The sequence below is a fragment of the Halichoeres trimaculatus genome, unplaced genomic scaffold (genome assembly GCF_033239565.1).
Source record: "Halichoeres trimaculatus isolate MK-OKI-2021-1 unplaced genomic scaffold, fHalTri1.1 fHalTri1_scaffold_22, whole genome shotgun sequence".
In the NCBI taxonomy this organism is placed as follows: Eukaryota; Metazoa; Chordata; class Actinopteri; order Labriformes; family Labridae; genus Halichoeres; species Halichoeres trimaculatus.
In genome coordinates, this window is record NW_027437200.1 from 19,489,438 (window position 1) to 19,517,391 (window position 27,954).

The following is a 27,954-nucleotide window of genomic DNA, read 5'->3' on the forward strand; positions in this document are numbered from 1 at the left end:
TCAAATGTTAAAATCTAAAGGGGAGCCAACATTTTAGCTTTCAGGATAAATCTGCAGAAGAATTGTAATTACGTTTTAGTCTACATGCTCCATGTTCGGACTGTACGACGATGTGGGGAGTCTCAGTTTTACTGTAAATAGTAGTTACAAGGCTTCACTTTGGCTTACTGCTACCAGTTTATGCACATGAAAACACAGTCTGATGTGTGAAAGCATAAAAAGGACTACCTCTTTTCTTTTTCTGCTTTCAAGATTAGCTTGAAGCTGGTCCTCGTTTGAGGGTAGTTCTTTAATTAAAAGCCAAGCTAAAAACATCCTAGCTGTTATTCTGTGACACTGAGGAGTTTGAGTTGTGTTAAACTGATTTCTTCTGTTGTTTTAACACTCTGCTTGCTCTCTTTTTTTGTCTCCAGACACAGAGGCAGAGAGGAACGCACTAAAAGAGCACGTCTACCCCAAACTACGAGACTTCTGCAGGGAGAACTATGGGATTGAATTCCAGGTAACCAGCGTGTTCATTTTCCCTCCCTCCTGTTCTGAGCAGCAACTTCCTGAGCTGCAGTTTGCCAGCTCTGACTGTTAAGTGCCTCCAAACCTACATCACAGCTTACACAGCCATCAGCGCCTGAGGGGACCTGTGCAGAGGTCCCTGTCCCTTTAAGGAGACAGAAGGCCAGTAGAGATAAGACTTCCATCAGTGCACGCTGGCTCAAATCAAGCAGCGGATAAGACTGCTGTGATGCAAGGGGGCTTTCCTTTTGTTGTTGTCGGAGAATCGTCGCACTCTCCCCCCGCGGTGTCCGCTGATCGAGATCATTTGCATTGCAAATCAGCATCGGTGTTCACGCAGAGATTGCTATCAGAGGTTTGTTTTGTTTAACAAATCCAGGAGAGCCCTGGAGTCAGGGGGAGATCTTTGACACAGATTGTTCCTGGAAAGATGCGGGGGGATTTGTTAGCTGCGGAGGCGAGTCATGACCCCTGGATTGTTACGGGGAGAAGCTGATTCTCATTTCATGCTAAGAGTGTTTGGATCAGAGCAGCTTGGAGCGAATTAAAATCTGTACAGTGAGGAGCAAACTGCAGCTGTTTGGAGGTTTAGTTTTGTTTGGCATTGTGTGGCTGTTTGACAGCCTGCTCATCTTTTGTTCGTGACATGTTGAAGAACAAAGAGTGGAGTAATTAGCATTTCATCATCAGGAAACACTTTGTTGAGCGGGTTGAGCCCTTGATACACGTCTTTCATCTGGTTAAGAAGTAACGACAGGCCAACAGTGACACAAAATGCAAATAAAGTTGAGGGCTCTTAAACGGTGCTGGCCTGATTGATGTGAAGTGTGTAGGAGACATAAAGGCTCTTATGTGATGGAGAGTGTTTGATATTCAACAGATTTAATACAAATCAACCTCGTTTACTTGACTTCTTACTGAATTTTTGTTTTCTGTTTGTTTTTGTTGAAAGCTTACGATATTGGGGAAACATTGTTTGGGGTTAAATTCTTGGACCAAGCAGAGGAAAGTGTTGCTTTTGTTTTTGTACAGCCATTGCATTTCAGTGTATTAATAGTGGTTTTTGTAATTAGGGTGGGTACTTGATGCTTTTCCCCCAATTGGATTCTTTTACAATTTTTAGGATGCCAATTTTTATTTTAAGTGCAATTTTACTGCAACTTTTAGACATTTTTTTTTTATTTTTGTGATTTTTAGTTCACTTTTTTTACGCCAGACTATGGGAAGAAGTTGAATGATGACGACGATGACTACAGCAAGTTAGTAGATAGTCAACAAAAAAAAAATTATTTCGCCCTCTGCTGGAAAAAACAGTATATATTTTTTTTCCAACCCAGCTTTTAAATAAAAGAATAAACCAAAGGATTTAAATTTGACGAGAAAAAAAAGAATAAAAAAAAAAAAAAACTGAAAAAGGAAAAAAAATAAATAAATTCAAAAGTCTTAAAACAAAAAAAATCTCAATACTAATGCGAATCCATTTTTTCTTCAGCCCCTATCTGTAAATTTTAACAAACTCTTTGAATATTTTCTTTTTGTAGTATAGCTTTATTTAATCTTTTTATTGGAGCATTAAAGGTACTTTTCAAGAACCTACCCCGGGAACTTTTGACTTTTTGACCACAGGTACTTGGTTCTAAATTTAGTTCTGGGTAGTAAATATACCCCTGAAAAACAAAGTAGTGCTTTCCAGAATTCCAGAAACTTTGGGGGCGGAGCCTGCCAGCTGAACACTTCTGATTGGTGGAGCAGCCACAGTGATTTAATTTCCTTCTCTTAACACAATGAAATGGCACCTAGTGGTGATTGCCTTGGTTAAAAAACTCCGAAACAATGATCTTCTTTGAGATAGTGTAACTGTGTCTCTGTCGGCTCTAAGTGTTACAGTTTAAAGACTGACCCTGTAAACTAGAGACCTCACAATATATAAATAATATAGATAGTGTATTTCAAACCAAACAGACCAAACAAATTACAACAAACAACAGATCAGAGACATTACAACAAAAGACAAAGACTCTAAATAAAACAACCACCTGGGTTTGAAATGGGGATGGAAGAAGCACAACTTATCTCTGTCCAACCCCAGTCGTCACAAATGAGCAACCAAAACAAAAACGAACTCACACTGAACTTGCTCTCTACAACCTTCTTTCCAAGGCAAATAAAGAAAAACTGAAAAAACAACATCATACCTTCAGATGACTTCTTACATCCCCTCTTCTTTGTTGTTCCTTTCTAACACTCTTCTGTCCTCTGGAGCTTAATCCACAACATGTTTTTTGTCACTAGCACTCCTCTCCTTTAAAGAGTTAACTAATCCATGTGCAGCTGATTTTCCTGAAGGCTAACAGGCTAACTGAGGTGCTACACAGCTTTTCTGTCACCTTCTGTGGTGTTGCTTTTGTTGAATGGCCTCTTTGTTTCCTTACTGCCCTCTATTGGTCAGGTGGTGTTGTGCAGTTAGTTTTATTTTTTTCTCCTTACATCACTGATCTGATTTATATAATTTCCCCCCGGGTCTTTGTCCTGTGGTGGAAACACAAACAAACAATAGACCACAAGAACAATTTAGATCCTAGAAATGTTTCACCAGGAACTAAAACTTCTTAGAACTTCTGTTGGAAAAGCACCTTGCGTTTTATGGATGACTGATTATGACAGATTCTAATGGATTAAAGAGCTTGAGAGGTAAACCTTTTTCTAAAAATACAAAATTTGAATTTTAAGCTTTTCAATCACAGTACCTACGACCAAATACTCAGCTAATGAGTAAAAGTTACATACATTCCTCAAAACCAAGGTGGCAGTATTTTCCCCAATGTGTATTTAGAAATTTGTTTACTTGTAAACTTAATATATAACTTAAAATATAATGTCAATTATCACTGAACAGATTTGATTAAAACCTCTTAGTCATGCTTTTTCTCAGGGGTCTGCAACAAAAACTTTCACGAGAACCATTTTGCCACAGCTCACCTTGATTGAAGTAATTCTGGAGCCACTTTTTCTTCACAATAAAAACTATAAAATGTATTAAATTCTATACCTCGTTAAAATCTAGTGAATAATAAATGAAACAAGAAATTACTTTAGAATTTATGGAATTGTACAAGTGAAGGCTTGTTTTTTTATTGTTTGATACATTTACAAATAAATCAAAAATTCGCCAAAATGTAAACATTTTTAAAATATAAAAAATGCAAAAAAAAAAAAAATCAAAAATTTGCCAAAATTTCAATTGTTTTTTTACTCCAAAAAGTTGTTCAAATAACAAAAATGCAACATTTTCTGAAATGTCAAAGCTTTTTTTATTGTTTAATAAATTTACAAAAAATAAAAAAATTGCCAAAATTAAAAAAAAGTCAAAATTTAAAAAAAATTCAAAATAAAAAATTTGCAATTTTTTTTTTTTTTAAGTTGCTATAGTATCAAAAATGCAACATTTTCTGAAATATCAAAGCTTTGAAAAAGAAATCACAAAATTTCAAAAATTCACATTTTTTCCTTTCAAAAGTTTGTAAATGCCAAACAATTTTGAAATGTTAAATTTTACAAGGAAAATAATTAAGTTTTAGTTTGCAAAAATTTCAAAACTTTTGAAAGAATACTTAAATTTGAAAACATATAGATAGTATCGCTCAACTCTAAATTTTGTAAGTAGTTTGCTTATATATTGCCACATATCAAGCATGAATATCAACTTTGCATGTTGGCAGTTAAACGGCTCATCCACACAGAGTAAAAATCTCTATTTTCTTTCAGATTCGTCTTTTTGCAGATTTAGTTATCTTACTTACTTGAGCTTAGCCACTGGTGAATGGAAAGTTGGTGGGCTGTTGATGTTGTAGGTGGCAGGCAAAATGATAAATCTGTGTCATTTCTTTAATCACCATTCCCTCTATATAAAAAAAATCTATATTTCAATCTTTTTTTTTATTCTTAAGGAGTTTAAGAGCAGCAGGTTTTCAGATCCCTGCTTTATCTGATTGTTTGAAAGGTTTTTTTATTCTTCATGATGTTTTCAGTGCTCCACATTTCCTTACTTTTGGCCTCAGTTACACTTTAAACCTTCAGGAAACTCTTCTGATTGTGACTTGACTGTTTGGTATGAGCGTACAATACCACAATTCAGCTTTTTCTGCTTTGAAAATCTGTCTTTAAATGCTTTAGCTTGGAGGACAGCCAGACCCTGAATGGGATGAATCATCCAGCGTTCAGTGTGTAGCTCTAAAGCAACGTAAATCCCTTTTATAGATGGATTCTCCACGCGCTTATTGTCCACATTTATACAGTTCAAAGACAAACACGCGTCTTACAACCAATTTATGTTAATTCACGCAAATGACTGTGACAACGAGGATCAATTTGTACAAGTTCAAAGAGTCATAGTCGCAGCAGAGTGAGCTGAAGACACTGGTGGGCTCTGTCATGTGTGTGTTTGGTGCGTTAGGTGTCAGAGAAGTGAAAGATAAAGCATGTGAAGCCTTGCAGAGACGTTCTGGCTCGAGTTTCTGCAGCCACGTGTCCGTCTGGTGATTCAGCTGGCTGTGACGAAGCGTGAGCTGAAATGATTATTCAGGAGGCCTGGGAGTTAATACTATGACTCACTTACTCGTCTATCCCTCTTCCTCCAGTCCCCAAAGCGCCCCGGTCTTCATCCTTACCTTCATCAACTGAGAATTAGCTCCGTAGCTGAAATTTTGAGACGTATGCTAGCTTCTTTTTCTGCCCGTTTATTTTTTATGCTCCTGTCTCTTCGGCTCCCTCTCCGCTGGCACACACTGACACACATATGCCAAGCTGATGAAACCCCGATTCTCCACAGTCCCTCATCACTTGACTCAGTTTCCATCCAAAATGTTCCCGTAAGAGGATGGAGCAGGATCACGGGAGACGCAGAGAGGGATAGAGGCAGAAGGAAATCCAGCCCAGGGGCCGAGGGCTGCGTCCTCATTCAGTCATACCAGAGGAGGGGGAGGGGGATCGAGGCTCCATGATGCCTTTTTTTATACCATTCCTATCCCCCTGTGTTTCCTGCTCCCTCCTCTTCATCACTCATTTGTACGCTCACTTTACAGAAATGACAGAAAACAGCTCGAAAAATGCAGTGAGGAAATGTCGAGAGATGTGAGAGGAAACCGGGGATCAAACGAGGTTTTTGAGCGCTGCAACCTCTTCACATTACGGCTTCGCTCACTTCACTTCAGAGTGAGTTTGAGGGGTTTGGTTTGTCTCCTCAAAGGAAACTAATGTACAGTTTGCAACCATGTGCTGATATTAGTAAATAGAGTTTTTGGGCACCGCCAAATTTCAAACTAACTCAGAATCAGAGATGGTTTTTGGGGCTTTTTTATGCCTTTAATTGTATAGGAGAGGACAGTGGAGCAGGAAACAGGGAGAGAATGAGAAGTGGCAAGAGGGAAAGAGGCCACAGGCTGGATTTGATACCAGGCGAACCTCATGTTGTGCGACCTCAACAACAAGGCCATCTGCACTCCTTTTGGGACCCTTTCATATGGGTGCCATACTGAACCAATCAGCTCTCGGAAGGTGGAGCAACAACACTGCAGGCCGTTGATTGGTCGAAAGAAATGTCACAAAAGGGATCAGGCTTAAATGTACCAAACCGTTCTGAATCGAACCGGACTGCTCAACAGCTCAAATATTCAACTGCCAAGCAACAGGTAGCTAGTCAGCTAACTAGCCAACACAGCTAGCACCGCAAAACTTAACCTCCATCATGTTGATGCAAAAGTTTTAAGGACTGTTTTAGTCCTTTTTTTTTTTTTCTAATTTTTTCAAGCTTGAAAGCCAAAAAAAGATAGAAAGAAAAAAAAGAAGTCCAGCCTCAACAAGCAGACTGTAAGTCCAGGCTGTATCACTCTCCCGTTTAGCTGTCTTCTGCTCTTGATTCTTTTTCTGTCCGTCAGTAAAAACCTTTGCACACAAAAGGTGACGCAAATAAACAGCACAAAATTGTGAAAAATTTGTAGGAGTCGTCTTCAGTAGCCTCCAAACGATGTCTCTGTAGTTTCTTTGTCTTTTGTCATAAAGAACTGGGACTCTAACACAATCAGTGTTGAATGTTTTGATATGTGACTTGTCAACGACAAGCGTTTTGATTGGTCTGATGTGTACTGGTTTCAAGCAAAACTCTGAAGAAAATTGATTTTTGGTCAGAAAAAATAAAAGGCGCAATTTCGCTTAGCCAAAGAACGTTGCTGGTGTGGAAGCTTGCATTGAAAAACATTAGGTTAAAAAAAAACTAAATACCGTGTCAAATACTCACGCAAAAAATGTGCGTCTGGTGTGCAAAGGGGTTTAGACACCAGTGTCCATCATCACTACAAAAATTATCACAGGAAACGTTTTCAAAAGAGAAAAATGTAGATCTCTGGTCCTGCTCAACCCAATCGGGAAGCTACAAAGTAGCTTTTCGAAGTAACCTATATTGACGCTGATAATCTAATTTTAAAATGTGGATTACGATCGGGCATATTTCTAGACGGGAGACTTTTTCAAGATCACTTTCTTTTTCCTTTTTTTTTTTTTTATAAATCTTTTTATTAATATTGGCAGTTAACAAGGCAATATAAAGAACGTATCAAAATCATCATCGTTACATCCAGTTTTAACCACCACCCTATTTCCCACCCAATTTCCCACATAGCTGTACATAAAATGAGAGAAAATAAAAATTTAGATAGATAGAAAGGGTGTGACCGACCAAATTGGGAGTAGATATACAGAAATCTCAAGAGTGCTGGCAAGAAATCAGTCATCGTCCACAAGGCATCAAAGGATCTGACCTCATTAATCAACAAGATAACAAATAGCCAGGTCAGACGAATAAGAAGACAAAAGAACAGACAATACACCCAGAGTGGATGGGAGATCACTTTCAAACTCCTCACAGCTCCTTTAAAACTAATTCCCAACCCAAAAATTGTAAAAGAATCAAATCAGGAGTTTGTGTCCCCCATTGTTTCCCACTCCAACGCATCATTACACTGCAAAAAACGGAAATCTTATCAAGTAAAAATTGTCATATTATACTCAAGAGGAGCCACATTCACCTGAAACGTCCCCTTAATGTCTTGTTTCAAGTTATTTAAAGACAAAAAATGAGGTCTGAATTGCTTGTAACAAGTAAAAAAAATCCGCCGATGGATCGAGAGAAATTTGCTTGAAACTAGAATAATATTTTGATACAAGAAACTTTTCTCTTGTACCATTGGAATTTTTTTTTTACTTGTTACAAACAATTCAGACCTCATTTTTGTCTTTTAATAACTTGAAACAAGACGTTTTTCTGGACTGGTCAGATGAATGTGGCTCAGATTTCTACTGAAAATAAGACAAAACCACTTGATAAGGTTTCAGTTTTTTGCAGTGTGACCAGTGTGTTGTCTTGGCTGATGTTTCTTGGAAGTAGAACCGCTCACAAACAGAGGTTTTCCTCTACTCTTCCATCTACCTGCCTGGCTGCCATATTCCTCTTCTTTCTGCCTCGCAGTCTGTTTTTCTGTCACTCGCTGGCAGCAGGCCACTGCCTCCATTCACCATCCTGCTCTGAAACTGTTTTTCCTTTCTTGATTTATTCTTCACAGAGACATATCAGCGTGCCAACCGACTCCACAGGGATGATACAGCAAAGATAATCAGAAATCAAATCTGAAAAAATCCGTCCAAGCTTTCAATTTGAGTGTGTTTGTAAAACCCAGAGGGGGGATTTTCAGAATAAAGAGCATGTGTTATTACTGTCAGAGTGATGGAGAGACTTCCAGCGTGTTTATCTGCCTGTCTTTCAGATATGGACATAAAAAGATAGTTTGAAGTTTGCATTGTTGTCAAAAGCTGTAAAAACAAACAGATTTTTTCTTTAAATTCAAGAACTCTCAAACTATTTGTTTTTTTTTATGTACATTTCAGAAAGTTAACAGTCTTTTCACTCAGCCCTGTAGCCGGCTTAGCCATCCCCAGCCTTCTTTTAGCCGACAGCCAGACTGACTCAGAGACTCTGTTTCACTGCAGTTCATTCAGTGCCTGGAAAAGTGTTCTTTCCCAGAATCCTCCACTGCAGGCAATGTTTCTCTGCCAGTACGCTGAAAGTTTTGTGCAAAGTTAGAAGACAAGAATGAATACTGCAAGTCCCAGCTTTCAAAACACAGCAGTGATTTAAAAATGCAACTTAACAAAGCAGTTAAAGGGAGATTACACACAAAAAGATGCGTCGGTTTTTGGTGAGCAGTGGCTCCTGATGATAATAAAAGTAGAGTTCATGACGTCTGGCAGGTCCCCAATCTGGATCAAAGCCCCAAAATAAGCTTCCTTAGTCCATCCGTTACTGCTCTGCTAATACCAGCGTCAGGGAAATGACGGCCAGCGTAGTAGCTGTTTACCACTTGCATATTGTACAGATGTCATAAAAAAGCAGTTCCTACTTTCCCACCTTTAAAAAAATATATATATGGAAGGCACCAAACAGAAAGGGCAATGGCAATTCAACTTATCATTGAACAGTTTTCAAGGGCTAGTTAAGAAATTGTCGAACACTTAGAATATTAGAATAATAGAAAAAAAGTTCCCAGTGACTAATCACTTGATCGTCAAACAGTTTCCAGTAGCTACTTGAATAGTTCCTGTTCCTGCTGACTCTTCGATTAATCTTGAATAGTCCCCAGTGGCTACTTCATTCACTAATTAATCGAGTAATCTTAGTTGTGAAACAGTTCCCTGTGACTTTACGAATTAATCATTTAATGGTTTCCAGTGGCTATTCGGTTACAGTTCCCACTAACTAGTTGATTAATTGATGAATGGACTAAAGAATTTATGTCAAACAATTTCCAATGACAATGCTTTTTGCCCGATCCGATTCTTTGGGGTGCAGATTTGAATTAAATTGGTAATCATTCGTATTTAAATTTTTCTGATTTTTAGTTTGCTTTTTTAACTCCAGACCATGTGAAAGAGTTGAATGATGATGAAGTCTACAGATTACATGAGGAGCCATATTTTCTTTTAAAAAAAAGGACAGGAATCTGACATCTCAACTTTTTTCAAATCTATTTTTTCTCCTACCCCTAGTTCCGAGTGACTGTCTCAATAATCGATCAACATTTCCCGGTGACTATTTGTTAGATCGATCAATTGACTGAACACTTCATTGAAGGAAAGTTCACTGTGACTGTTTGATTAATCGATTAATCGATTAATCGATTAATCGATTAATCAAAAAAAGAATCATTCGTCCAACAATATTCGAAGACTATTCCGTTAATTGTTAAACAGTCTCTCGTGACTATTTTATTAATTAAAGTTCACTGTGACTTTTTGATTAATCGATTGATTGAATACAAAATTATTGGTCGAACAATACTCAAAGACTATTTGATTGATTGTGAAACAGTTTCAAGTGACTGTTTCATTAATTATAGTTCACTGTGACTTTTCGATTAATCGATTGATCAAAAAAAGAATAAGTCATCAAACACTGTTCTAAGACTATTCCATCAAACACTGAACAGTTCCCTGTGACTATTTCATAAATTACAGTTCACTGTGACTTTTTGATTAATCGATTGATTGAATACAAAATTATTTGTCGAACAATATTCGAAGACTGTTTGATCAATTGTTAAACAGTTTCAAGTGAATATTTCATTAATTGTATTTCACTGCGACTATTCAATTAATTGATTGATTGACTAAAGAATTAGTCATCAAACACTGTTCAAATACATTCGATTAAGTGTTGAACAGTTTCCAGTGACTATTTCATTAATTATAGTTCACTGTGACTTTTCGATTCATCGATTAATCGATTGATCGAATAAAGAATGCTTTGTCAAACAATATGTGAGACTATTCGATTAATTGGTAAACAGTTGCCAGTAACTATTTCATTTATTCTTGTTAATTGTGATTTTTCGATTAATTGATTGATTGAATAAAGAATTAGTCATCAAACACTTTTCAAAGACTATTCGATTAAGTGTTGAACAGTTTCCAGTGGCTATTTCATCAATTGAAGGAAAGTTGCTAATGACTTATTCACCAATCACCAAACAGTTTGCATGAACTTTTCGATTAATCGTCATTGACTCATTACTGATATAAACGCTTGAAACCTCCATACCCACAAATCTGTTTCTCCCTGGGTAGTATCACCAAAAAGACCGTCTCCCTCCTCTGCTGCTGCCACACTACAGTCCCCGCCGGTCATGTGACCTCATTACCTCACGGCTCTGCCTGCCTCTTAACCTGAACCTGCTACGGTTGAGCTGTGACATCTGAAACGTTGTCCTGTAATTACTCTGGCGTGCCCCAGCTTGACAGATTTTCTGAAAGGCGTGCATTAGAAATTTCCCACCGCATTTATTATTGACAAGCTGAATCAAATCTCTTTGACTCATTAAATGAAACGCAGTATTAAGGCTGGAAACTGTCTCTGATTTGGGCGCTTGGTTCTCTTAACAGTTTGGGTTTCATGTTGCTGGAAAAATGTGATATTTAGCGACAGATTTGCTGCTGAAACCAGCGCTAAGAAAGCTGTTTTTATCAAACATTCTTAGAGATTTACTACATGTTCTGAATAAAACTGCCCGCAGCAGAGAGCTTAAGATACATCTATGTTGGCTGAGTGTCTATTTTTACTCTCATTTCTCGCCTGAGTCTTTCCGCATGTTGGTGGGGTATTTTCCGCCCTTTTCCTCGCCTGATTTCATGCCCTTTCTTCTCCGGCATCTTGGGCCTAATCCAAAAGTTTAATAGCCTCACATTCAATAAATTAAAAAAAAAGGCTTCCCTGCACTTGACCCGCCATGAGCAAATGCCTTCCAAGGGCGTTAGAAAGCGGCTTAGTGGAAGCAGCTTCACGTCTTACGTAAGCAAAGGCGCCCCCTGCTTCCCGCTTTCATAGTTAAGGGGGGAAAGAGTGAGGAGGAGGAGCGGGAGAGTAATCAGCAAAGACGAAGGAGAAGTTGGCAGGAAGGGAAAAGAGGACGATGTAAAAGACTTCCAGTCCCGCAGGAGTTGTGTGTTCGTTTAAAACTCGTCCCAACTAATCTCCCGCCAAAATACTTTCCCTCTTAACTTCATTTATGCGTCCTCGCCTGTTCCAGATAAACATTCCTCCATCTATCTCACTCTCTCCTCCATAATCAGCAAAGCGGCATGACATGACTAATGTCTTCATTTGGCTTTTAATTACAATGAGTCCTCCCCATCACCTGCTGAAGCCCAGTACAAACCTGTCCTAATCAAAGGGAGGGGACTTATCGCTTCGACCCCCGACTTTCCCTCCCTGCAGTCCTTGTCAACACAGAGCCGATCAGTCTTCTACACATGTGTGTCGGGAGCTGGAAGCAGATTAGAGACACTGATACGCAGTGACTGATGTGAGTTTTCCACAACATGAGGGATGCTTATCATATTTGTGTGAGCAGGGGGAGTATTTCAAAGTAAAAGCCTTTAGTAGCTCAACCCACGTCCTAACTATAGCCATTTATTTTCCGCTTAGTTGGTGGAAAAGCTGAACAGATCCAAGATTTTTGACTAGGGATGGGTACTTTTCACATTTGAATTGATAAGATATCGATTTTAGGTTAATCAGTATTCTGTTATACAGACAGGAATCTCTATTTTTGACAGTGGATTTTCCCCTTTTTTCCAGCGAAGGTTTTTTTTACAAAAACTTGTTCCCCTCTGATTGGCTAGCCTTAAAGAGGCCTGTCATTGGCAGAGCTAGTAGTAAACCTTGGTGTTTGAGGCCCGCCCCCCATGTGTAATAAACCAGTAAGGAGACCTTTACGGGATGACATCATCATCTCAGCAAGTCTCATTCTTGTGTATTTGTTAAAAGTTTCAGTATCTGTATTATAGACTAATATAATCTAAGTATTGGTATAAAAGACAGATACCAATGTGAAACCAATGAAACCAATATAATTCCAAGTATTGGCAAAAAGCATCTGTATGGGTATGATACACCAATGATGTTAGGAGGATTGATTTAAAAGCTCAATATTAGTGTAACTTTCTGTATGATTGGCTGATATAGTTTTAAGTATCATATTGTAAACAAATATACTTAATGAGCTTTGGTCATAAAGACAGATATTGGTGTAAGTATTGGTATTATATTGTTTATGGTTTCTTTGGATCCCCATTAGCCACTCATACAAACAACATGGATTTAAAATCCACACAAATTAAAGAAAAGTCAAAGAGAAAACACAGAAAAAGACAAAAATATAAAAAAGTGACAGCAAAATAACAAGCTAAGTACAAATTCAAGAAAGAACTACACTCACTGGCCACTTTATTAGGTAGACCTTGCTCGTACTGGGGGTCAGAACTGCCTTAATCCTTGGTGTCATAGATTCAACAAGGTCCTGGAAACATTCCTCAGAGAGTTTGATCCATATTGACATGATAGCATCACACAGTTGCTGCAGATTTGTCGGCTGAACATCCATGATGAGAATCTCCCGTTCCACCACATCCCAAAGGAGCTCTATTGGATTGAGATCTGGGGACTGTGGAGGACATTTGAGTACAGGGAACTCATTGTCATGTTGAAGAAAGCAGTCTGAGATGATTCCAGCTTTATGACATGGAGCGTTATCCTGCTGGAAGTAGCCATCAGAAGATGGGTACACTGTGCTCATAAAGGGATGGACATGGTCAGCAACAATACTCAGGTAGGCTGTGGACTTTAAACCATGCTCAGTTGGTACTGAGGGGCCCAAAGTTAGCCAAGAAAATATCCCCCACACCATTACACCAGCAGCAGCAGCCTGAGCCGTTGATACAAGGCAGGATGGATCCATGCTTTCATGTTGTTGAGGCCAAATTCTGACCCTACCATCTGAATGTGGAGCAGAAATCCAGACTCATCAGACCAGGCAACGTTTTTCCAATCTTCTATTGTCCAGTTTTGGTGTTGCTGTGTGAATTGTAGCCTCAGTTTCCTGTTCTTAGCTGACAGGAGGGTCACCCGGTGTGGTCTTCTGCTGCTGTAGCCCATCTGCCTCAAGGTTGGACGTGTTGTGTGTTCAGAGATGCTCTTCTGCAGACCTCTGTTGTAACCAGTGGTTATTTGAGTTACTGTTGCCTTTCTATCAGCTCCAACCAGTCTGTCCATTCTCCTCTGACCTCTGGCATCAACAAGGCATTTTGTCCCACAGAACTGCTGCTCACTGGATATTTTCACTTTTTGGGACCATTCTCTGTAAACCCTAGAGATGGTTGTGGGTTAAAATCCCAGTAGATCATCAGTTTCTGAAATACTCAGACCAACAACCATGCCACGTTCAAAGTCCCTTAAATCACCTTTCTTCCCCATTCTGATGCTCAGTTTGAATGCATGGGTTTGTTTGTTGTTTTGTCATTATAGTAATTTGGCAATGTGAAATATAAATTTAAAATATTTTTGGAAATTCTGAAATAATTTAATATGGCGTACAGGACAGGAACTCAAACAAGATGTGCTACTGTATTTTTCACCCTTGTTTTATTTGTTTTTTGGCTTTAATGAAAAAAATAATCACCTCTCTCTGCTGTTCACTGTGCAGCTTCCACATACTGTTTATTTTTTGGAGCAAAAATAATGAATAAATAACTGATAAAGAAAATATTTTTATTAGTGTTCCTGGGCTGAGTAATAAAACCCACAGCTGGTTGAAGCTGCCGCCCCCCTCAGCCACACAGCTGCTCACAGGTGCACAACAACAATCAGCCAGATGAGCCGCAGTGTTTCTCAGCACCTCCTGCTGCTCCCAGCAGTGATGAGGGAGCTGAATATCTCCCACACTGTCAAAGTAGAGTCCCACACTCTCTGCTGGAGCGCCGGGCTGCCGTCACTCTGCTCTGTGCCACACTGCGGATGTGTCAGTCATTGTGTGCTGGACTAAACTCATCAGAGCGAGCTGGTCGGCTGTGCAGCAGAGCATGAAGGGAGATAGCAGCACTTTGGCTTCACTTTCTTTGGCTCCTGCTCTCGCCTTCTGTCTTTTACTCCTCTGACTGCTATCAGGGAGGGAGAGCAGCAGAAATGATAGCTTTGTGTCGACATGTTCTTCAAACCCTTTTTCCTAGTTATATTTCTGGGGCGTTTTTCAGCCTTCATTGACAAGACAGCTGAAGACAGACTGGAAATGTGGGGAGAAGAGAGATGGGGTGGACATGCAAGAAATGGTTGAGGCTGGCAGTCAAACCTGCAATACCTTTTTAACAAACGTCCACATGTTCCCTCCAGAGACTACTTTTGAAATTTTGTCTTTCACTAACTCTGGCATACTAACATTGATGCTACGCTGAAATGTTCATTAAAACTCACTGTCTCTTTCAATAATTTTCTCAAAAAAGTTGACATTTGCTTTTAACTGATTATAAATTATATGACTTATTTTGAAAAACAAAATTATGCTTAAGGCATTTAAAAACATTTTGAACTGCAACCACTTGAATGATCGTTGCTAACTGTAAGAAGCAGCTCTGTATGCTAACCTTCCACATGTTCTTCTTGTCCAAAAGTTTTATTATTTTTTTATATGAAAAGAGGGTTTTTTTTCTTCTTATGTAGCTCTAGTTTAGCTTATATTTCAACACACATCTGTATAAGCATGTGACAAATGATAATCTTGAAACTTGAATCTGTGCAGCCCTTGCTAGCTAATGCAGAGTCATTACTACCAAGTAGTCAACAAATCAGTAAGTTTCAAAACTAAGACTTTGGAGACTTGGTAATTGTTTCATTTTAAAAGTAATATCACACTGTTTTGCCTAGCAGTTTTAGTTGGCTAATGCTAAGGCAGCCATTTTTTGAACAACAATACAAATTGAACAACAACATATATGATATAAACATAAAAGTCCTAAAAAGTGGAGGATAAACTGTGGAACTGAGTAACTGTCAGTGACAGCTCTGCCAACTTGTGCCAACATTTTTTAAAAAGTCAAAAAAATCAGATTTTACCTTTTTTCGTCATGAAGCTACTCAATATGACACATAATTATATACGTATGTAAGGGACTTCCTGCTCTGTCCCTCCATCAGTTGGGGGTCCTTGATCTGAAAAACCTTGAAAACCCCTAAAGTATTGAGTATATCATATTGTGCATATCATATGGTATTTAATTTCTGTACCATTCTTTACTGTATCAAAAAATACCTAGGAATATCGTACCTTAAGTACCTTACAGTATTGTACCGTACTTTATTGTACCGTATGGTATTGTACTGTACCGTACCGTATTGTTTTGTGTTATATCATACTGTATCACATCAGATTGTGTGTATCGATTCGTATTTTATTTCTGTACCATTCTTTACTGTATCAAATTATACCTAGGAATATCATATCTTAGTGTACCGTACAGTATTGTACCGTACCGTATTGTATTGTATTATATCATACCGTATCACATCAAATTGAGTGTATCAAATCGTATTTTATTTCTCTACCATGTGACTTGGAAATTGTTTTGTTAAAAAAGTTATTTACTGTTTTACCTAGCAGTTTTAGCTAGCTAATGCTAAGGCAGTCATTTTTTGAACAACAATACAAATTGAACAACAACATATATAGTATAAACATAAAAGACCTAAGAAGTGAAGGATAAATTGTGGAATTTAGTAACTGTCAGTGACACCTCTGCTAACTTGTGCCAATGTTTTTTAAAAAGTCAGAAAAATCCTTTTTTTTCTGTTTTTGTTGTTCAGCTACTTTTGTAGCCCTGCAAAAGCTAACATTTCACTGTCTGTTAGCTAACACAAATGGGTTTCAAATGTCTGTTCAGTATACAACAGAAGTTACTTTAGTTTTTATATTGATAAACTAGCAGTGTGTAAGTAGTGAACAACCAAGCAATCATGCAGCAAATAGATGTGTCAACAATGAGCATCCTGGAAGTCAAAAACACACTAAACTTGAATAACATGCGGAAAGAAAACACCTTTAATTATGAAACTTCAACCAGGGCACATATCTCACTGTTAGCCACTTGAAGGCCCCAGCTACAGCAGCAGGCTAATGCTAGCACAGAGCAGGAAAACTATAGCAGGAGAGTTTTTTCCACCCCTCCTTATGCCAAAGCTAACAGATGCAGTGTGTTGTGGGCCACTCACACTCTCACACACACATTTACAGACTCTTCTCACCGCTCTCTCCTCCGATGGGAGACTCCCCCTGTGGCGTGTTTACAGTTCAAATTGCCTGGGCTGCCAAAAGTTGTGATGAATGCGTTGAGGGAGACCCCCCTCTGTGTATGTGTGTGGATATGGATGTGTACGTGTGTGGGTGAGCGCTGTCACTTCTCCCTGCTGGGCTGTGAAACTCTAAATGGTGGATTGGGTTTTGCTGAGACAGAGCAGGTGTTTGTGGGGAAGTGAGATTTTTTGAGTGGAAGCCTTCTTATCCTCATTTGAGCTCTTTGACTCTGTTTCCCTTAAACACAGCAGTAAGTTCATCAGATCCCAAAGCCTGTGTGGGAACTTAACACCTCATTTGTGTGTTTCCAGGTGGTGGACCTGTACTGGGGTGTGGACCCGGAGGAGTGGGACAGTCCAGAGCTGCAGAGACTCAGAATGAAGCTGCTGGAGGAATGTCTGAAGACCTCAGCGGGGCCATGTTTTGTGGTAAGAATAACAATCTCTTAAATTAGGGTTGAAATCTTAACAAAACAGTGACAACATAAAAAAATCTGCATTTTCTCAGAAGCATCTCCTTACATCTTATTATCTTATTGCTTTTATTCCAAAACCTGCATTGCATTACATCCTATCATATTGTGTCTTATCCTGTCCCTAGCCTATCATGCTGCACTGTATGGAACAGTTGTATCTTATTGTACCATATCAAAGCATATCTTACCTTGTTAAATCATATCGTGCTGAATCAAATTATACTGTACCGTATCAAATCATATTGTACCGTATCAAATTATACTGTACCGTATCGAATCATATTGTACCATATCAAATTATACTGTACTGTATCAAATCATATTGTACCATATCAAATTATACTGTACCGTATCAAATCATATTGTACAGTTTCAAATCATATTGTACCGTATCAAATCATATTGTACCGTATCAAATTATACTGTACCGTATCAAATCATATTGTACTGTGTCTAATCATATTGTACCGTATCAAATCCTCTTGTACCATATCAAATCATATTGTATCGTATCAAATTTAACCGTACCGTATCAAAACATATTGTACCGTATCAAATCAAATTGTACAGTATGAAATCATATTGTACCGTATCAAATCATATCCTCGTATCAAATTATATTGTACCGTTTTAAATCATATTGTACCGTTTCAAATCATAGTGTATTGTATGTGTGCGTCTGTTGCTCCACTTCTAGTCTCAGCATTGCTCAATACACCAGATGATCTGGTACCGTACTACATTGTACCGTACCGTATCGTACTAATACAGTAATCATATTGTACCGTATCAAATCATATTGTACCGTATCAAATCATATTGTACCGTATCAAATCATATTGTACCGTATCAAATTAAATTGTACCATATCAAATCATATTGTATCGTATCAAATTATACCGTACCGTATCAAATCATATTGTACTGTAACAAATCATTTTGTACAGTATCAAATCCTATTGTATGGTATCAAATCATATTGTATCGTATCAAATTATACCCGTACCGTATCAAATCATATTGTACTGTATGTGTGCATCTGTTGCTCCATTTCTGCTCTTAACATTGCTCAATACACCATGCATCAATGCATTTGTACTGCATTGTACCGTACCGTATTTTACCATATCACATCATTCAGTATCACATCAGATCATGTCTATCAAATATTATTTTATATCTGTACTGTGTTGTATCATGTTGCACTGTTTTGTACCCTATTGTATAGTACTGTATCTTATCTTATTGCATTGGATCGTATCATATGACCTCATATTATTTTGTATCAGGGTGTATGGTATCATATCACAGTAGATCATTTAGGACTGGATAGTATGACGTTGCATCACTGTGAATCCTTTCATATCCCTCCATTTTAGCTCGTAATTTTTTTTTATTTACCTTATACGCAGAATATAACTCATAATTTTATTTTTGGTAATGTTAGCATTCATAGTGAAGTTTTACAAGAAAACTATGTGTTTACCTACAACAGTTAATTTTATGCAGATTTTGTCAGATTTTGTTCATTGGGTGCAGATTTTTTGGGGACCGCTGATAATGTCATTATTTCTTTAATTTTATTTTGTATAAATCAGGAAAAAAGCGTTTTGTAAAGTATGTCTACAAAGCCTGCTGGAAACACTGAGAAGCTAAAATTACACATCTGTGAATGAATTATGTGAAGACCTCTGCTCAAAGAGAAAAAGTGTCATGATGCGTAATTAGGGCTGACATTTCCCTGATCTTTTGGAGATAATTTTAGGCCAAATGGGGGAAAAAGGTACAAGGAAAAGGGTGAAGGCTGGAGTGAAGAGAGAGAGAGACGACAGGAAGAGGAATTAACGTTGAATTATTCAAATGGAGCAGATCCGTTTCCAGAGGTTGGAATTGAGGTGAGAGATCACAGGGAGAAGTAATGCATTATGGGTAGGACAGGAGCGCCGCTCTCCGGGGAGCATAATCTCATTTGGCATTCTTCTTCTTTTTCTCATACAGCCTGGCATGTGCAGCTTCCTCATCTAAGAGTTGTTGTTCTGTGTTTTTGACTCACAAACAACCAGACAAACTGTGCTGAACACGACAGATCTGAATGATTTATTATCCAGGGAGCGCCATAACTACTTAACAGGTTTAACTGTCAAGAGCAAACTCAAAGAACTGTTTTTGTTTGGGTGTTGAAGGTCAATAGAATAATAATACAAATATTGCAATTCCACATCACCCAAACCATGTTTTAAAGGTCCACCCATTTGTCATCTAAAAAAGCGCCACCTACTGGACACAAACGGTTTAATTATTATTATAAATTATAAATTATATATATATATATATATATATATATATATATATATATATATATATATATATATATATATATTTTTTTTTTTTTATTTATTTATTTATTTATGAATTTATTTAATTTTATACAAATATAAAAATAAATGCAAGATTTAAAAGGCACATAAACTCAAAAACACAGATATATTTAAATGTATTAAAATTAAAAAACATATTTGCTTATATATTTAAAATATTAAAAGAGAATTCCTTTTTTAATTCTTTGAGATAGGATGTCCTAAAAAAAAAGTAATTTATTAATTTTATTTTCTTTAATTAGTTAATCAATAAATGTATTTATTTATTTATTTATTTATTTATTTATTTATTATTTTATCTTGAATAACAAAAAATAAATAAAACAATGACTTTTTTAAACAAATCTCACCTCAAAATAAGTAAATGAATAATACAAATAAACAAAATCTCTCTTAATTAATTGTCTGAGATTTGCATATTTTTTAAAGGAAAAAGAGCCCTCTGCTGTTTAATTAGGGTATTGCTAGTTATCTTTTATCTGAGATGATTAAAATGGTTACACATTTGTATCAATTATACACCGTCTAGGGATGTATTGTTACACCCCTCGTACAGATGATAATGTCTTTAAAGTCACCGCCCCCTATTGGTTAAAAGCAGTGCTGGCTTATCAGCAGGGGTCAGCATTTCTAATAGGGCAACTGCCAACTTTTGGATTCATAACACCTTTTTAAAAAAGCAATGGATAATGACACAGAGACTGAATTAATGTTTTATTAAGTCGTAAGCTTCAACCACAGAAAAGAAAATGATATCAAGGGAAATTGGCTGTTTTGTGATACTGAGTGAAATGCTTTAACATCGTTGACTCTTACAGTCTGTTTTCCAGCGTTTTGGTCCTTTTAAAGCCCACATTGTGAACTGAATGGCTTATCCTCCAAAGCAAATTGAATCATTGTGTGTAATCTCCACCAGACAAAACCCGACCAAATGTCCAGATCTGTTTTGAAAAGACGGTGCACACGCTCTCTTTTTGTGCCACAGGCTTAGTGTTGAACATCCCACGCGTATTTCATTCATTCACATCAGCCTCACTGCCCTCCGTCTCTGCTGCAATTTCACCATCTTGACCCCGACAGACCCTGAACACAACACACTGCAACAGCTTTTTGTCTGTCTGTGTCTACTAACACACACACCCATGTGAACACACAAACAGCAGCTTGACCCCAGGCGCTTTGTCTGTGGTGAGATTGTGAATCTGTCAGGGTTACTCGGTTGATACAAACATCTTCTCCATCCTGTTACTTGAAGTTTGATGGAGAAATTCTTGTCTTTTAGCTCAAAAATATCCAGAACCAGCTGCTGTGGTCCTTAGAGACGGGTTCCCCATTGTTGCCACACTCCGGGTCAGCCCTGTACTCTGGGAGCTCCGAGCAGCAGAGCCAGCAACAGGGTCCTTTGATCAGGGACTCGGTTCCCCGGTTATGACAGTTCTGGGTTGTCTGGGCTATCTCCAGAGTGCCGCTGTTTATTTTTACGGGGTGGTAGACCCAGATAAATGTGAGAGGACAGGGGAAACGTCAGCAGAATTTAGGCTCTTGTTGTTTTTGCAACAACATACAGTAGGTCTTCAAAGTTTGGGTGTAATTTTATGTGAGATGATGCTTGTCTTGGGCTCTCTCAGGCAAATCCCATTCTCCTCTTTTCACCGGTTTCATTTTCTTTCTCAGTCTTTGTTTCAAAGGGTTGTCACAAAAAAGAAAGCAAGAGTATTGCCAAGTTGGAAACATATAAAGGAAAGAAAAAACAGAGTGTTGTTTACTCATATTCTTTGTTATTCTTTGTTTACCCTTAATTCTGGTTTAACTTGAGTCTTACTCAGAAAATCCTACATTTTTAAAGCTCTAGTTGCAGTTTTTAGCCGACTCTGAAACATGCTGCAGTTTTTTTTTAAAGAAGGGGTAGAAATTCCTGAATCTGTCTGTAAACTGCTCAAAATAGTGCTTTCTAAAAACAGCACAAGATTTTCATGGGACTTACTGAATCAATGATGTCATCACTTAAGGATCTCCTGTGCAAAGATCTTGTGTTGATTTTGGCGCCCCCCACTGGACAAATAAGTATTTTTTTTTCTTTCTTTTTTTTGTTAAATTTAAGTGTCTTACTTGGTGTCAAAGAAATATGTAAAAGATTTGATGAAGGTATAGAATTGTTTCAGGCCCATCTGACACCTACTCTCTAGGAACTGACATTAAAGAGGGAGTACTGTTTTTCTTTTCTTTTTTTTATTATTCTTTCCCTCTTATCCCACTGTTATAGTTTTAAATGATTTAGCAATGAAAAAAGTCCTTATTCTTTTTCTCACAATTATGTTTCAAAAAACCTCATTTCTCACATGATTTTAGTGACTGTGTCTTTAAGGCTTCCTGCTCCATGAAGCCCCTTCCCTCTGATTGGTCAGTCCCCTGGAAGCTATGAGCGCACTTAAGGCTGATTTATGCTTTATGCAGACCATTGGGTCTGCCTGTTTTGTGCGGATGAATGGCCTCATTTTCACATCGAAGCCTCCTCTTTTCATATGGTAAATATCCATACACTCGAAAATTTCTAATCTGCCGGACAGAGACTTGCGGACAAGATGGCGGAGAAACAGGATATTCTAGTGATCGCCACAGTGATAACCGAGTGGTAAATAACTCATGGCATGAAATTGTGGCCACTCTTGGCAGAGAAGAGAAATCGGTTAAAAGAACCCGGAAAAATCTCCAGGACAGATATGTAAAAAGAAAATAACAAAGGCAAGCTTCTTCGACTCAAGTTTAGCGCTCTGGTAGACGTAGGTTTGTGATACGCCGCCCCCTGCAGTTTGGGAATAGATACCAAAAGATGCCTTGCGCACAGATAGAAAAAAAAAAAACGAATGTCATTTTGCTCGGCTTGAAGTAAGGTCGCCACAAAAACTGCTCCCCCTGGTGGCTGGCTGCAGTATAGGTCAAAAAATCTGTCTCCCCAGTCATTCCAGATGGGCTGTGGTCAAACTTTAAAAAACGAATTCTCCTCGTAGAAATGTTTCTCACGTCTGATTGTTGTGGTGATTTGAAGATATTATTTGGCTTCCTTGTATTCTAGTCCTCTTTTTTTCTGAAAAGTTTCGTTTTTATTAGTAATAAGAGGTCAAAAATGAGGCTTTACGTCACGTTTAACGTTGATGGACAGCCGACGTTCTCGTATATTTTTTTCGGGATTGTAAAAAATGTAGGGAGGTAGAGTCAAGAAGAGATTAGACTCTCGAAGAAAAAAATATTGTTTTTTTTGTGACCCGGCTTCACTCTTCAGCAAGTCTCATGAAGATCTCATGTTTTTCTTTTTTTTAACACACCTCTTTAAGTAGTGCACAAGAAGATTCATTCATGTTGCAGAAAAGAAAAAGAAAAGATGTATTTCTGCGAAGAGGAGAAAAGAAGGAGGAGAGGGGGAAGGGGGTTAAAGTGGGAGTAACAGCTTTCTTAGAAACTCCTCTGAGGATTGACGGGTGTAAAGCAGGTGTTGTTGCTGTAACTGGAGACCTCTTGTAACACCTGGGTTTCCCCAAGAGCACATCTCTCTAGAAAGAATTTCTGTCACATTTTTCTATCTTACATTCATTTCTCGTATCTTTTGGTGGAAAAAAGGAAGCAAAAAAACAGAAAATCCCTTTTGTTTAAGGCTTCACTTTGTTATGTTTTAGCTGACATGTGACCATGAAGATGTAGAGCTGTCAGGGGAGTCAATTCTTATAAACCCGCCTTTTATTGGCTGTGTCAGTCTTTCTTTATGAGCAAGAATCAATTTCACCAAGTGTCTTTCAAAGGGCACAGCTGAACACAGGACAGGGGGCAGCGCAGGGCTGTTTAACACACACACACACATTCACAGAAACACACACACACCACCACCGATCTGCTACACCTGGCTGAGAGAACAGGGGGCTTTTCTCTAACCTGTCAATGCAATAAAGACAGTTTCCATGGCGATCGCAGGAGTTGGCATGGTGATGGTGTCACTGACCCAGAGATTAGGTACGACAATGAGCAACGTCTGTTTTGCTTTCTTCTTCTTCTTTTTCCTTCGTTGCTGTCCAACAGTCTCAAATTCCCACACGGAGGTTCAAGAAAACTTGAAAAATGCCTGAAGGACGCAAAAACGCGGCTCATCCAGTTCGTCTGCTTTCTCCACCATGCAGCAGGTTAACCTCAAGTAAGAGGATATTCAGGGCTCATATTTTCTCCGTCTCCTCCATTCAGTTTAAATGATGTAACTGCTAATGTGATAGCCTCGACTGGAAGACTTGGCTCCAGGGAAAATGATAGTCAGTGAAATGTTAAATTTAGGAAAGAAAGATATCCTGCAGAGCATAGGTATAGCTCTTTGTTTATGCATTTGTTTTCATTCATATATTTATTTTCACTAAGACTAAAGCCAGTAAGGTCTTTATTTCTTAAGATTAAACTCATTGTTCATCCCTTTTTGTAAAAGCAACAAAAAGATGGACGGCGTGCACTCTCAACTTCACAAAAGTGAAGTCAAAATACCTCCTGTTTTAATTGTTTAGGTTTCTTTGTATTGATTGGTGACCCAAAGTTGTGCTAACTTATCTGTATCTGCCATATCTTGGATAGCCTGCCAAGTTAGCATGCTAACCAAAACTAATGTTTCTGCCATGTTGTTTACCAAAGGAATGCTAATGAAAGCTAACAGTTTAACCTCACCTTATGACTGATGGTGTCAAAAAGTAGAAAATAAGCTTGTACAACTCTTTTCCACGGGTTGATTTAACAAGCTGGTGACCAGCTCACCTCTTGTGTTACTCTTGTTAGTGACAGTAAATGACCATCGTCGTCATCAAGGGGTTTCAACCAATCAGAATCAAGCCTGGAGATCAGTTAGAAAGTTTGAAAATGAATAATTTATTACAGGTTGATTATGGTCGACCTGGTTTTAGGGATGGGAACCTATCACATTTAAAATGATACGGTACCAATGCCCCGTACCTGGCAATCAGTACTCAACGGCAGTACTTTTGTGTGTTTTTGTGGTGAAAAGATTGCAAAGTTTTTCAAATTAACATTTTTATTTTTCAATAAATAGACTTGCAATGCTGTGTTTATGTCCAGTATGGAAAATTGCGTTCAGGTACCTAAACGTGGATCCTTTTGATTTCAGTGAATTAGTACTTGGTACTTAAGACAGAATTGGGTCTGTGCCTATAAAAGTACTTAATTCAGTGCCCATCCCTACTTAGTTTAGTATTTTGCCTGTTCCTGCGTCTAAATTTACATCGTACAGTTTTATGGACTGACCTGTAAGAGAATGTTAACAAGAGCTATCTACTACGCCAGAGGTAGCCAACCCATCGATCGCGATCAACTGGTCGATCTTTGAAGCTTCCCTGGTAGATCTTGAAAGTAATAGAAAAATGAATCACTCCTCATCACGCATGATGGAGTTCTGCCCTGTAGCTCACACATTATAGAAAAATGCAGACCATAGCTGGGAAAGTTGCTTTAGAAAGTCAAATCCCCGCTTCCTATGATCATTTCCCATTTTACCTCAAGCCTTCAATAGGTAGATCTTGTATTCACGGAGGGTGGGTTTAGTGATCTTGAGCTCAAAAAGGTTGGTAATCGCTGTACTATGCTATGTGCAACAAAGTATTAGGGGCACTTAGAAGAAAATAACAGTCTCACAAACTTCATAAGCCTATTGTGAATGTTGGTAATGTAGCTTCACTAAATAATTAAAATAACATCAACAAAAAATGATATATGTCCATCAAAAACTCTCATTTATGTCTCCGGTTAACATTGTCATAGGCCACAGTTAAACAGCATGTCACTAAAATCTGCATGATCTTATCAAGCTAATATTTGTTTCTTTTCAGAGCCATTACCCTCTCTGCGGTGTCAAAGCTTACACAGCAAATATCCACACAGCCGCTGCTGTGTTTCTCCGATTGATTGACTGTGTGACTGATTGATTTGTTGATTCGAACTGTAGCTGCACACAATAACTTAGTCGAGCCTCCCAACCAGCTCATCAGATAAAGTGCACTTAGCCAGAGTGGAGAAACCCCTTCCAAGGATGAGGAAGAAGGGAGAAGGGAGGTGGAGGGGTGCGGCTAAAACTGGAGATTTTATCCTGCAACAGAAGCTTATAAACATACTGTAGGTGGAGTGTTTTTAAAACACCTGAGTTTGTCTTTTTGTTGGAAAACTCCAGCTGGTTTTATCTCTCCACACACACACACACACACACACACACACACACACTCAGCTGGTCACATCCTGTGTTATCACCATGAGGTGAGCTGACAGTGACTTTGTCAGCAACTTGGAGAGTGACTATCTCTCACACACACTCGACGGTGTGTCCCTCCATCAGCATTAATTCAGTTCAGCCCTGCAGAGCCGTGACTCAGACAGGAGCTCACATCATAAGAGGGTAAACCAGGTAACCTGCAGAGCAACGCGGAAATCTGTGCTGTCCAAGATTTGTCCAAGATGCTGTCACTAAAATAACAACAACTACTCAAAAGATGTACACGATCATGAAACTTTGACCAGATTATGCCAAAACATGATTTCAGGAGCTACAGTTGACTAATGCTAATGGTTTTATACAGGTGTTAGCATGACTAGCTAACAAGCTTGCTTGCCATTTTTCAAAAGGCACAGAGTATCTGATTTTGTGATATTAAAAGTAACATTTAAAAGAGCAACATCCCCAACTGAACCTCCCTTATGATGTTTGTCTTTTAAGCTAACAGCGCATGAAGGCTAATGTCAGTTTTTTTACGCTGTGTCATGGTTTAACTTTGAAAAAAAAAACAATTTTTTTTTCATCCCAGTCCTAATTAGACATAAATTTATTTGTTTAGTTATCTTTTTTTTTATCTCTGAGGGAAAAAAAGAAGGAACTTTAGCCCAAATGAAAAACTCAAAAGCTAAGGCTAATGAGTCACAGTCAATGACAACATTGTCCAATCAAAATATAAGCTAATTTTTTTGTGTTGCTACATTTTGTTTTAAATCTTACGGATAGCAGGTGGTGTTTTTTGCTGAATCATGGAGTTGTTAATCAACAAGCTAGCTTTAGCCACAGCCAAAATACTCCAGCTGTGTGAGTCATTTCTCGCCTGGTTACTTATAAAAATGTAAAATCTTTTGTTTTGCTCATCCATGTGAAACCTGGAATGACGTGTGATGCGACTTCAACTATGGTTTTCCAACAAAAGAAAGCTAAATAAGCGCAAGCGTTATTAGCTTAAAGGCTCTCTTGCCAGTTTGCTTGTAAAGAAGAACAGATTATTGGCTCAACCCTCAGAGATTTAAGATGTTTTTCTCCAGGTTTTGATTTTTTCATCCAAATATAGCCACCAATCAGCTGACTCAAGCTATGATGGCAGCCCTCTATTATCACTGTCAGCAAGCAGGAATTCCTTAAATTTATCAGGAAATCATCAAGGATTGCCTCCTTTTTATGTTTTTATTTTATTTTTAGGTAAAACATCTGGGTTTGAAATAATCTCCCCTTGCTCCCTCCATCTTCTGGGCACTGGCTAAGGTCACATTTTGTACTTTAAGTGAACTCTTTTTGACAGCTTACTTCTTTATGAATTTGCTTGAAAACTAGTGTCCCACATAGGTGTTGCTTGCATTCCTTCTTGTAGCATCCCTAAATGTTTGTTGTTCTTATTTTATTGCCTTAAATTTTCCTGTTCAGGGGATTTTTTTAACGTTCTCTTGTACTTGGCATCTTTCCATGACCTTACATTGTTGCTCGGCGCCGCCCTGTTGGTTGTGGCTGCCTTTTGTTTTTTTCATCTTTGTATTTGGAGTGGGTCATTACTTTGTACGGCTCATTTGTTGGTCATGGACACCAAACTGGTTTTGTCTTCAGTGATTTTTTACTACTTTTGCTCCTGTGTTTTTCTGGATCCTACATGTAACCATGGCCGCATTGTTTACATGTGAAATCAACTGTTAGCAGCCTGCAGCATGTCAATGCTAACTGGTGCAAGGCCGGATGTTTCCCCACAAGGTGAGGTGAAGAGAAGGAGGTGGGGATGACGTGCTGGTTCTCAGGTGTGAGCTAAGAAGTGACGACATGGACCTGTCCTTCCATCCATCGTTTTTGGGAACACAAGATCTGTCTCCAATAAGATGGACAAGCTAGTCATGCTAACCCAGCAACAGAGGGAATACCAGAAGGCAGAGTAGCATTATGCTACTAGAGACTGAACAGACTGCTGAAGAAGCTCAGTCCTGGACCCTGTGGAGGTGGAGGCTGGCTGAACTGGACAATGATGGACAAGCTGTCAGCATCTATTTACTTATGGAGCTTTTGCGCTTTCTATACACTTTCTTACTTTTGTTTTCTTGATTGCTG

General features: G+C 38.4%; 1 protein-coding gene across 4 annotated transcripts in view; it reads left to right on the top strand.

The window, feature by feature from the left end:
• Window positions 1–27,954, top strand: part of nwd2 (NACHT and WD repeat domain containing 2) — a 73,836-nt gene that overhangs the window by 20,903 nt on the left and 24,979 nt on the right. For all 4 annotated transcript variants that reach the window (XM_074698993.1, XM_074698992.1, XM_074698990.1 and 1 more), the window contains exons 3-4: window positions 414–502; window positions 17,042–17,158. In XM_074698993.1, the coding sequence (XP_074555094.1) occupies window positions 414–502; window positions 17,042–17,158 (206 nt within the window). The remainder of the gene's footprint in view (window positions 1–413; window positions 503–17,041; window positions 17,159–27,954) is intronic.